This window comes from Chelon labrosus (genome assembly GCF_963514085.1).
Source record: "Chelon labrosus genome assembly, chromosome: 9".
Classification (NCBI taxonomy): domain Eukaryota; kingdom Metazoa; phylum Chordata; class Actinopteri; order Mugiliformes; family Mugilidae; genus Chelon; species Chelon labrosus.
In genome coordinates, this window is record NC_140359.1 from 15,285,366 (window position 1) to 15,297,808 (window position 12,443).

The 12,443-nt window shown below is 40.8% G+C and overlaps 2 protein-coding genes across 2 annotated transcripts; one reads left to right on the top strand and one right to left on the bottom strand.

The window, feature by feature from the left end:
• Positions 1–211: 211 nt before the first annotated feature.
• myo1ha (myosin IHa) lies at positions 212–7,538 on the top strand (the record flags this gene model as incomplete). Its single annotated transcript, XM_084552333.1, has 31 exons — positions 212–362; positions 456–571; positions 687–885; positions 967–1,047; positions 1,734–1,913; positions 2,007–2,105; positions 2,208–2,321; positions 2,402–2,473; positions 2,553–2,672; positions 2,762–2,829; positions 2,971–3,076; positions 3,148–3,228; positions 3,319–3,410; positions 3,759–3,853; positions 3,964–4,010; positions 4,097–4,177; positions 4,304–4,409; positions 4,504–4,621; positions 5,226–5,339; positions 5,426–5,502; positions 5,582–5,650; positions 5,755–5,839; positions 5,919–6,081; positions 6,168–6,251; positions 6,328–6,421; positions 6,494–6,549; positions 6,629–6,764; positions 6,861–6,931; positions 7,117–7,214; positions 7,298–7,397; positions 7,512–7,538. Exons 1-31 carry the CDS (start codon positions 240–242, stop codon positions 7,536–7,538), a joined length of 3,072 nt encoding a protein of 1,023 aa, XP_084408459.1. The 5' UTR covers positions 212–239.
• A 403-nt stretch (positions 7,539–7,941) lies between these two features.
• On the bottom strand, positions 7,942–12,343 carry kctd10 (potassium channel tetramerization domain containing 10). Its single transcript, XM_084551319.1, has 7 exons — positions 12,156–12,343; positions 11,018–11,231; positions 10,765–10,934; positions 9,808–9,894; positions 9,675–9,727; positions 9,375–9,570; positions 7,942–9,259 (listed from the first exon to the last, which is right to left on the bottom strand). Exons 1-7 carry the CDS (start codon positions 12,156–12,158, stop codon positions 9,041–9,043), a joined length of 942 nt encoding a protein of 313 aa, XP_084407445.1. The 5' UTR covers positions 12,159–12,343; the 3' UTR covers positions 7,942–9,040.
• Positions 12,344–12,443: the final 100 nt, after the last annotated feature.

Consider the following 12,443-nt stretch of genomic DNA (forward strand, 5'->3'; position numbering starts at 1 on the left):
TTGTGCTTTTTCTGGTGCTGTTTTCAATGCCGTCCTCCCCCATGGAGCCATTTAATCAAACATTCATTCATCCGGCTGCAGTTGTCAAAATACATGAGTGGAAATTTTGAATATTATTGTCATGCATGCAAAAATTTTGCACTTCTTATTCTTATTTATATTGTTACTAGCTTACAAATGAGGCTGTGCATTTAGCTCCCATGTTGTTGATACCACTTGCTGCACAGGGTCAGCTAGACATGGAGGGCGCCCTGACTGCCAGGGATAGGGTGGGAATCCAGGACTTTGTCCTTCTGGATGAAACCACGGAAGCTGCTTTTCTCAGCAACCTGAAAAAACGCTTCAGCAAGGATCTCATCTATGTGAGTCTGGGAAAAGATTTTCGAACCACGCTGCCGACAGACTTGTGCGTATTTTTAACAATAGACATAATCACCTTTGACTCGTTCTTTTAGACCTACATTGGCACATTATTAGTGTCCGTCAACCCCTATAAAGAGCTGGACATCTACAACGCGAAACAAATGGAAACCTACATGGGGGTCAACTTTTTTGAACTTCCACCACACATGTGAGTTTATAACTACTTATTATGTATGCGCCTGTGACTCAAAACTGACGTAACTCTTAGTCCACCTCATCGCAGTTTTCCAGTGAAACATTATGGCTGCTCTGCATCCCTACAGCTACGCCCTGGCAGATAATGCCTACCACACCATGCTGACAGAGTTCAACAATCACTTCATCCTCATCTCTGGCGAGAGTGGGGCAGGGAAAACGGAGGCCTCCAAGAAGATCCTGCAGTACTATGCTGTCAGCTGTCCGAGCACCACTCTGCTGAACACTGTCAGAGACAAAATGCTCATGTCCAACCCTGTCCTGGAGGTCTGCTATCTACATAACATTGTATTAACCAAAAAGCATTTCATGCTAACAATAATAATTTTTACTGTGTTTTTTCCTCAGGCTTTTGGCAATGCCAAAACGCTAAAAAATGACAACTCAAGTCGGTTTGGGAAGTACATGGACATTCAGTTTGACAGCCAGGTAAGGATCAGACAGCAGGTACACAGATGTACTTTAAGGGCAGATCTTTAGATATTGTCAACAAAGATACATACTGGAAGAAACAGAAGGTTGAGCAGACATACACTGATGGTGCACTCACTTTTGTGTAGTTGCCAACTTTTGGGTTGGCTGCAGTATAATTTGGTGCCTTCTTTTAATATGCAAAGCATACGTCAAATAAAAATGACAAGATACTGTATTTAAGGCTTAATGCAAGGGTCTGCGTTATCTGATGTCTGAAAAATAACAAATTAAAGAACTGGTTCAAAACACAGAAATAAGAGCATATGGTGGCAATTTCTGTTGAATAAATCAGCACTTGTCTTACAGCAAGTTCAAGTTAGCGTCCACAGATGGGCTTAGAGTAAAAGCCCGAAGTGTGTAAATGAGTCATGAACACAAGAGGTGTCTACATTTAATACTTCTATTATTACTAACTACTACTACTAATACTAATACTAATAATAATGCAAAAGAAAAGATACAGAATAGAGGAAGTAAGAATAAAAATATACTGGAAATAAAGAAAAATCTTCTCCTTAGGACTGAAACAATAGCATCTAAAAAGAAGATCCTACGAGTTTTAAATCTGGTCACTGGACCATAGGATCATGTTTTTTCTGCAAGTTGTAGAGCTGCTGTCTTTAGGATCATGATGCCCATAGGGGGATGCAGTCGGAGGTCACATCCTGAACTACCTGCTGGAGAAGTCGAGGGTTGTGCATCAGAATCACGGGGAGAGAAACTTCCACATCTTCTATCAGCTAGTGCAGGGAGGAACAGACGACTTGCTGCGCCAGCTGGGGTTGGAGAGAGACTGCCAGCATTACAACTACCTAACGCAAGTACGTAGAACTTGGTAAACCTGTTTCAAGTAAAAAAATTAAAAGGAAGTAGCAGTAATGATTTGTTTTTTGTGTGTGTATTGTTTCTTGTAGGGGGAGTGTGCCATTGTGTCTTCCATTAATGACAGAAATGACTGGAAAACGGTCAAAAATGCACTGCAAGTCATCAACTTTGATGAGATTAACACAAATGTGAGTTGCATGACATTGCAGTTGCATGCCCTGATTTACACCAATAACTCATGCTTGCAAGATTTGCAATAACACTCAAATGATTTGATCAAATCTCTGCAGCACTTGCTTGGGGTCGTTGCAAGCGTTCTCCACTTGGGGAACGTTCAGTTTGACTCTGACAGTAAAGGCCACGCCCATATGAACAACAACGGAGAACTGGACTGGGTCTCCAATGTAAGAAAATACTTACTTGATTTTTTTTAGCTATTCAGCAAGTATAGGGAAACACTTTCTCACGTTATCTTTCTCTGCAGTTATTAGGTGTGGATGCTCACAGCCTCCAAGAGGGACTCACATTCAGAAAGATTGAAGCCAAAAAAGATCAGGTTCACGCATGTCAAATCATCCTATAGCTGAATTAACAATAAGGTGTTTCTATCTAAAGTTGCTGTTCTGTTTTTAAAGGTCCTCAGCCCATTCACAGTTGATCACGCCATCTATGCCAGAGATGCCCTGGCCAAAGCCATCTACGGACAGACTTTCACCTGGCTCGTCAACCGGATCAACGAGTCCATGGAGAACAAGGTGAGGATAGGGGCGTGGGACAAATGACAACTTCCAGACTGTGAACATGTGTGTCTACTATTTTTTTTTTTTCTGTTTTATTTTGCTAGGATCCTTCACCGAAGACTGTTATAGGGCTTTTGGATATATATGGATTTGAGGTTTTCTATGTAAACAGGTGGGTGGTTCTGTTTCTGTCATGTTCTCACACTGCTTTTATTAAGGGTGCCTGATGCCCTGTTATAGACTACAGACAAATGGAAGAAAAATAAGCGCTACTATATTAAAATTGGCCATTTGTCTTGACTCTTTCCCTCAGTTTTGAGCAGTTCTGTATAAACTACTGCAATGAGAAGCTGCAGCAGCTTTTCATCCAGCTGACACTCAAAGCTGAGCAGGAGGAATACGAAGCAGAGGATATTGAGGTAACCTGAAATAAACTTGGATGGAAATAACGAATTAGGTGACTGTTTGATTCACGTAACGTTTTCTCCAGTGGGAGCCAGTTCAGTTCTTCAACAACAAGATCATCTGTGACTTGGTTGAGGAGAAACACAGGGGAATCATATCGATACTGGTGTGTATGTGTAGGGACAGTCATTTATTAAGAAAACAAATCCCATAAACAACGCTTATGATTTGTCATATGCTTATGATTTTAATGCAGGATGAGGAATGCCTCAGGCCAGGAGAGGCCACAGATCTCACCTTCCTGGAGAGACTGGAGGAAAAGATGGGGAATCACCCCCATTTTGTTACGTGAGTGAAAACCTTGACTCACACGGACAGAATATTTTAAGTAGGGAGGAGGTGAGATGTTTAGAATCAGTACTAATGATGTGGAGCGCATTAATCACATGTGCCTTTAAAGATCATTAGTATTCCCACATTTTGTAATTAAGCTGTTGATTCAATTAAATATGCCGTCCGACTAAATGATACTGTGCAGCTCAAAGCTTTACAACACCAGCTGCTTTCAACACTGCTCTGCCAACCAGAGTCCTGTGAGCGAGTCGACAGTGAGCCGATAGAGACGGAGGATTAGGGTTCATCCATAAAGCCTCTCACTCTTCATCCCTCCGTCTCTCTCCACCTCTTTGACTGCAGGCACAAACTGGCTGACAAAATGACACGTAAGACTCTGGAGAGGGGAGATTTCCGTCTCTTGCATTATGCCGGGGAGGTCACCTACTGTGTTGTGGGTAAAAGGAACCACAGTCTCAGGCTCTGTTACTCAAATACCTTGAACTTTTTATTTGAAGTTGACAAATCTGCAACACTAAGTGGTTTTATTTTTTTTGTAACACTCTAGGTTTCCTGGACAAAAATAATGACCTGCTGTATAGAAACCTAAAAGATGTAAGTCTTAATATCACTTGAGACAAATTATATCCATTTGAGGAGAGTTGTTGTATGTTAATGCGTAGATGCCCACCTTCTCATAGCTGATGTGTCAGTCTAAAAATGCCATAGTCAGAGAGTGCTTCTCCGCCGTGGATCAAGACAGTAAGAGAAGACCAGCAACAGTAAGTTCTTCCTTGTTTTCTCCTGCAGAGTTTTGTCTGTGTGTGTGTGTGACTGTGTCATCATTAAGCCATGTGTATCTGACAGACGACCTGTTGGGGATTATTACCCTCATGTTGTGTCTGCAGGTGGCGACCCAGTTTAAGAGCAGCCTGCTGAAGCTGACAGAGATCCTCATGGCTAAAGAGGCCTGGTACATACGCTGCCTAAAATCTAACGAGTCCAAGCAGCCAGGTACATGCACCAACTGATAGAAGAACAGGACGGAAAATAGATGGAAGTTTCTGAATATGACTAAATGATGCATGTGTCTGTCACACAATCACAGGTCAGTTTGATGAAGCACTGATCAGGCACCAGGTGAAGTACCTGGGCCTGATGGAGCACCTCAGAGTCAGACGAGCCGGTTTTGCTTACAGACGCAAATATGACGTTTTCCTGAAGAGGTATTAGGGAGTTTGTCTTTCTATGCTAACATACACCGATCAAGCATAACATTATGACTGCCACCTTCCTAATATTGTGCAGGTCTGAGGGTGTCCTGTGGTGTCTGGCAACAGAATGTTGTTAGTGGGGTCCTTTGGGTACTATGGGTTGAGGGCATGGGCCTCCCTCTGGCTTGTTCCAGTGCATCCCACAGACACTTGATCAGTTCTGGATCTAGTGAATTTGGAGGCCTGGTGCTGTTTTTCATTTTTTTTTTGGTTGTTCCTAAACCGTTTCTGTGTGCGCGCCTGTGTCAGGCTGCATCCTGCTGGGGATGGCTGCTGCCATCAAGGAGTGTCATTGCTATGGGGTGGGGGTGCCTGGTCTGGTCTAGGTGGGTGCTACATGTCTAAGTAACATCCACATGAATGACAGGTCCAACACTGAATTGTCTCAATATCATCAAAGTTATTTACTTCTCCTGTCAGTGGTTTTAATGTTATGACTGATTGATATATGTTGGTTTTTAAGATTTTTAACTTTTATTTTTGACTCTTGTTGAATTGAGTAATTCTTTTCCGGATCATTTAAAACATGCTGTGTGGGTTGCTTGGCCTCCTACAGATACAAACCTCTGTGCCCAGCCACATGGCCACACTGGAGAGGACTCCCTGCCGATGGAGTGGAAGTGCTGGTTCAACATCTGGGCTACCTGCCAGATGAGTACAAAATGGGACGGTGAGGACAGCCCTCTGAATCAACTTAGCAAATGCATTTTATGCCAATGACAATAAAAATAATAGTTCTTTATTTGCATTTCACAGAACCAAAATATTCATCCGTCATCCCAGGACACTGTATGCCACAGAGGATGCATATGAGAAGTGTAAACATGAACTGGGTGAGTGGGAATCAAATAACAAAACCTTTCAGTCACTAAGCTGTGCAGTGATTTACTGATTGTATTACTGATTTTGCAGCAACTCGACTCCAGGCCAAATACAAAGGATATAAGGCAAAGGGAGAGTTCAAAAAACAGAAAGAAGCAGGTAAATGCAACCACACGTGATACAAACCAGGACCCACAATGCAGTGCTTTTTACATGAATAATTAAAAATGACAATATATGTTCTGTATTTTTTACATCCTCAGCCACTAAGATTGAAACTTGTTGGAGAGGGGTGCAGGCCAGGAAGGAGCGAGAGAAGAGAGCCTGGGCTGTAAAAGTCATCAAGAAGTAAGAAAGAAGATGTTAGTCTTAAACTGCACCATTCCTCTCAAGATTACACTTTACTGATTTAATATTTTACAACCAGATTTATCAAAGGTTACATGACCAGAGGAGAAGCAAAAAGCACCGATAACTCAGAGTACCTGGCCTTCGTGAGACAAAGTTACTTAAACAGGCTCAAAAACAAACTGCCAAAGACTGTTCTGGATAAAACCACCTGGCTAACTCCACCAGCTGTGGTGGCAGAGGTACGATAATTTATTAACTTAACTGCAAAAAAACGACTGGGTGCATGTATTATTTTAACTCTGTGCATGATTTTGTTCTTTTTCAGACATCAGAGTTACTGCGTAAGATTCACTATCGTCTTATGGTGAGGAAATATGTGAGGGGGGTCACACCGCAGAAGAAAGCACAGGTAAGACACGTCAAACTGATCCAGACTGAACCATCATACTGTACGTTACGATTTTCATCAAATTTTGTCCCCTCAGCTCCAACTGAAAGCCATCACCAGCTCTATCTTCAAGGGCAAAAAGGAGAGTTATCCGCAGAGTGTTGCTCAGCCTTTTGTGGACACCAGAATCAGTAGGCATCGGATACATTCACATGGTGTCATTTTATTATTACTGAACGATAATTTTGACTCAATATTTCCAGGCGAACAAGACATAAACATGAGGGTTCTTCAGATGATCCGCAACGAGCACATTAAGGTAGTAAAGTGTCATTACGGGCTACACGTAAAACTCACATCAAACGCAGCTCACCGTGTTGCATTCTGTGTTTCTGCAGTACAGCGTCCCAGTGATTAAATACGACAGGAACGGATTCAAACCAAGGCCAAGACAGCTCATCCTCACCCAGACGGCCGCCTATTTGATAGAAGAAACCAAGATCAAACAAAGAGTGCTGTACACTTCTCTGAAAGGTCAGACTGTAAGGATAATATATATATATGTATATTAATAGACATTGGCTGTGTTTTCATATTGGACTGTGTGTGCTGTTATTTAACTCTGTGCAGGGATTTCGGTCAGCAATTTGACTGATGGCATCATTGTATTCCACATAACATGTGAAGACCCCAAGCAAAAGGTATGTGGAGATACAATATAATATGCAGCAGATATATGAGTTTCTGGCGCAACAAAATTTAATTTCGGCTTACAGCATAGATAGAAATACTCTGTGGTTCTGTTTGTGCAAATGTAATGAGATTCTCAGCTGGATTCTAACATAAGTCCCTTCTGTCTGGTTGTAATGCACTCTGGTTGTTTCAGGGGGATCTGGTAATGCAGTGTGACCACGTGTTTGAGTTTTTGACCAAACTCAGCGTCATCGCTAACAAACAAAACGCAATCAAAGTCGTTCAGGGCAGGTGAGTTTAATATTTTAATTTTAGAGGATCTGTTTGATACACTCATCGATCTAAAACACTTGTGTGTTTGCATTAAATATTAGTATCAAGATTGAAATCCAGGCGGGGAAAGAGAGCGCAGTGGATTTCAGCACCGGGCAGGAGCCCATGGTGTACAAGGCCAAGAATGGACACCTCATGGTGGTGAGTTGATTATGAATAATTATGTTATGACGAATAATCTGATCTCAAGCTCTGGTCTAAAATGCATCAGCATACAAAGAAATACGACATGAATCAGACTTTTTGCCACTGCAGGTTGCCACCCGTGCTAGAACCCGGTAATAGGTCTGGCTGAGACACACAAGAAGCCCCTGCATATTTCATCAGGAGACCCCTCAGGAGAGGACCAACACGTCTACAGGATACACACCTGACCAGAGGCAGCTGCACTTACTGAACCCTGTTGGAAGGAAACACATTTTTTTTTTTTATCGATACACAATTGTTACACAGTGATTAACCACTGCAGAATATTATGACTACAACAGAAGGCTAGTCTTTAATCTTTCTGTGCTCAATCCAAGGTTCGTCTCAGCCGATTTGAGCACTTCAGTTCAATTTGATATTTAAATCCACAAACACTCCACATTATACAAACTGCTTCAGAGAATATGCAGTTGTTATTTATGACCAATGAAGCCATATGTATCATAATTTTGTAAACTCACCGATTGTGGGAATGTGCAAATTAAAATCACAACAAATGAATGTTTGTAGAAATTTATTTGTGATAAAGTATGTATAAATATAAAACATACATTTGTGTTCACTTCTGTACAACAGCCCTACAAGTACTTGTGATTGTTAGACATATTTCAACTCAAACCCTATAGTGTGCAAACAGTACATTCTCCAATGAATGCAGTGATGAAGGACAGGTCTAATTTGTCTCCCTGTTAAAAGCTTGTAGACAGGGTTCCCTTCCTGCCAGGGAGAGCTCTGGTTACAGTCATTCACTTCAACCTCGGCATCCACCATCCAATCAGCCCAGTACATTTAACACCTCAGGTCACAGCTCAAGTTCCCCTTCATTGAAAATAATGATTTGTTTCGTGGAATGAAGGAAAACGGCATCAGTGTTAAAACTAAATATGGCGGATCCACTACAGTGAAATGCCACATCCATCTGTGATAGTTTAACTGTATAAAAATCTTATTAAATTCTCAAAAAAGGTTTAACTACTAATATCAGCAGGCTACAAAATAGCCTAAAAAGAGTAAAACAGCGCCACCACGTGGCCCCGTTGTGTACAACACCTGGTTCATCCACTGAGGACATTACAGTGGACCCGTCGGAACCATGGAAAAGAAAAGCTTAGTTATGTACAATAAGTTTTAGCTGCTTGCATCAGTTTAATTCCTGGATGTAATGCAGTTAGGACCTCCAATGACAGACTTATACTGACGATACACCGTTCTTTTCTTTCCCTACACACTTGGGTGAACGTGTGGTCGCCTGCAGTGCTGAATACAAACATCCACGTCTACAAGCTCCTGCACAGTAGCAGAAAACAGTGAAGGAAGTTATCATGGATAACAAACAGATAACACACTACAGCCTCACCACACAACAATGAAGACAAGAGAACACAAAAACATACAAACACACACAAAACGTCACCACTACACACTGTTGAATAACACCCATCTCATGATAATCTCCAGGAGAAAGCTGGTAAAACTAAGAGGGGAAGTGAAAGAGGGCGCTGGGTGTTGTAAGGCACAAGCGTGGTGCAAATACTATCCGGGTCAGAGACACAGGTCGACGGGTCACAGGAGTGAAGTCACTGGTGGTGGTGTGTGCGGTCATCAGGTCGTTTGACATGAATCCTTCGAACTCTCTCAATCCGTTCTCGCTCCTCGTCTTCATCCAGATGATTAGACCGCCCTGCAGCGCCCCCTGTGGCCTCCAGAAGAGCATTGTCAGGACCCCGACCATCATGGGACTCATACAGGAGTATGTTGAGGGTCTCCTCATAGATTCGAGCCTCTGGGAACTCAACCTAGGAGAATACCACAAGAGATGGAGAGATGTTTAAAAACACACAGTCGGTCTAAACTCATAGTATCTTACATGCCAACATCGAGAGAGTGAACATGTACAAAATGCACATTTACCTTTGTCTGCTTCTTTTCTGTGGCGTAAACAATGGAAGTGCAACACACTTCGGCAATCTTACGTCCCTGGCCATAAAATGACCAACAACAGATCTCATCCCCAATCACATCTTTGATGAAGAGTACTCGACCATTGAACCGCAATGACAGCTTGTCAAATAGCTCAATATTTTTTAGCATGTTGTCGTCAGAATTGCTGAGGAGGAGATAAGAAGTTGCATTTATCAGGACAACTTGCATAATTTCACTGCATTAGACTTTAAAATAGCGAGATCCTGTCATTGGGTGAAGAAGGCTCACCTGGTATATGAATATTTGTTGTTGCTTCTGTTATACAGCAGTTTGACAGTAGGCTGTGAAAACAACAGAAGTTGTCAAAATGACCAATATCTTTTAAAGAATTTCAGCACATTATATTAAAAACATAACATACCTTATTCGAGGTAGCAATAAGCCTCTGCTCTTCCTTAGATGACGTCATCAGAGGCACTTTACAAAGGGGTTCATAAGTTTCTTTGTTCTGGAAGAGATTTTATTTTATACATTAGAAAGCATCCACCCTCAGTACAGTAAAAAATGTAGAGGATGGATATCACTGACAGTTTCCTGAATCAATTAGATTCCAATCCACGAGGTCCTATTCTATGCGATTCCATATCAATTCATTGATATGAAAACTATTTTGCTTGGTTATGAAAGAGATTTTCCCAAAACTAATGTAATGTCATTTGTCTCAGAGATTTGTGGTATTTACACAATATTTTACCTCGAGTTTCTCATCTTTCATACGTCTTTGTTTATGCACACTTCTTCTCTGTCGTTATACTTTTTCCCCAAGTCCAATCAGTGTTCAGGCCTGACGGCACTCTCATAGGTTGTGGCTTATGTTTTGGATTTGTTGCACGGCTGCACAGCGTTTTGAGGGATGGAAACGCATACACCTTTTCATGTTAACAGTTAAGTTGGAATCTATAATCAGAATGATTTCAATCAGGTTGAAGAAATATTTATCCAAAAAGGTTCAAAAAAGGCAAATGACCTGGATGACTGAGAACCTTCACAGACACTTGAAGAAATATGGTTCACAGACACGTTGACACTGTCTTAGTAATCACCTGTCACAATAACTACAAATATTGTTTTTCCCCCTGTGATCTATATCGGTTTGTGCATAGAAGTAAAAGTACAACAAGTATCAGATTGTTCACTTGTTGTTTTTTATGTGCATGTTTGTTTTTCTCATTTAACTATCAGATATTCAGTATGGAAAACAATTAACAAACTTGGTTGTAAATAGTAACTTTACTAATATTTTTATGAAACCTAATTTAAAGCTCAAATTTTAGATGGAATATTCAAGAATATTTAACTATCTATATGATAACTGTACCTGCAAAGCAGCTGTGCATTCATCAGCTAGGCCTTGGACAAGGTAATACTTGGCTTCAGCGAGCAGCTCCTCAGTTTCCCGGCGGCTGTCTGGGAGCGGGACTGCGCCATCTCTAAGGTAGTTAAGGATTGTTCCAAAATGTTTCCCGCAGCGATCAATCAGGATCCAACCTACAGATATGACACGGTGAAACACTGTTGAGCAACACATCATGGTAAGCTCGTAATTTCAAATTATTTCAGAAACCGCTCACCTTCACTATCTGTGAGGACCTCCATCCTGCCACTGAACATGGCTTTAAGCATGGTGTCCTGTTTGGTTAGTGTCTGCATCGTAGTGTAGTACAGGGCTCCACCCACGTTTAACTTAACATATTTGGAGCTGGGGCTAGAGCCTTTGAAGGACGTAGTCCGGGTAGTAGCTGCCGGCACTGCCGAGCTCACCACACTCTCTCCTGACATCTCTTCCTGTAAAAATACAATGAAACACATAAAGTGACATTTCGATCTCACCGGTCTACCGCACTGAGCTCAAAACATCTGGTTATATAGGATCAATGTTCATCATCAACATTTTATTTATTTATTTTTTTAGATGGTTAAGATAGTTAAGGTTGTGTTAACCCGAGCAAGGATCGGTTTATTGAGTTTTTAGTGGTCTTTACGATGGATGCTTGTGGCTATATCAGGCTTCTTCTAGATAAGTTATTTATAATCAGTTTATTGCTGGTGTGTTACATGATTTGATGACATTAAGATATAATATGTAAAACATAAATAAATACATGAAAAATATCTTGGATCTGCTATTACAAAAAGATAGCTTCTCCAAGATTGGTATAAAAATGAAGCACCAAACTTCTAAATATAAAATAATATTATGTATTATATTCTGATTCTGATTCTAACTTTTCTTGAGACAATTAAACAATCACTTAAAACAACTATAATAAAAGGTGTGATCTTTTTCATAGAACTACAGTGTGTGTAGCATGCCAACAGGAAACTTGAGTTTTTCTCGAGTCTTTCATCCATTTTATATTATTTGAATAGAAAAAAAACGGCCTTCTGTAGTTTTTATGTCCGACATTAAGTTATGAGTAACTACAGCAAAACAGCGTTTTGTAATGAGTACATAAACGTTAAACTATGTTTACACGCATGTTCGAAGCTCTTAATCTGTAGCATGGTGAGGCGTACCCCTTAATCTAGTGAGCACTAATTTGATTTTAGCTATCTCGGCTAATAAGCTAGCTTCTGACTAAAGTTAACAATATTAATACATATCAGTCAAAACATCATATGTCATAGAACTGGCCGGCAAAGTAGTTTTCTCTTCATAACGGCAGCGTCGCGTTTTATTGTTCAATGATAAGACAATAATATATTTACCATAGAACCCACAGCAGACTTCGTAATTGTCTCTTGCTAACTTCAGTCAGCTAACACCCACTTCCTTCCGGTCCAGCGGTGCGCAGTTAGAAAAATGACGTCAACCGTCCGAACGTCTCTTTAAAGGGACATGTTACATTTTATTGCTGACTTTTAAAGCTCATTCAAGAAATTGTGAATAGTACATAAGTAATATTGTGGTATCTAACTTCAGCTCACTTTATATCGTGGAAATTATAATTAACATATTGAGGAAAATAGCTTTAATAACATTAACCTGTACATATC

Excerpts from the sequence above, each read along its gene's own strand:
- kctd10 (XM_084551319.1), bottom strand. Across the intron at positions 10,935-11,017 it reads GGTCCTCACAGATAGTGAAG|GTTGGATCCTGATTGATCGC; the intron begins GTGAGCGGTTTC and ends TCATATCTGTAG. Across the intron at positions 9,895-10,764 it reads AATGCACAGCTGCTTTGCAG|AACAAAGAAACTTATGAACC; the intron begins GTACAGTTATCA and ends AATCTCTTCCAG.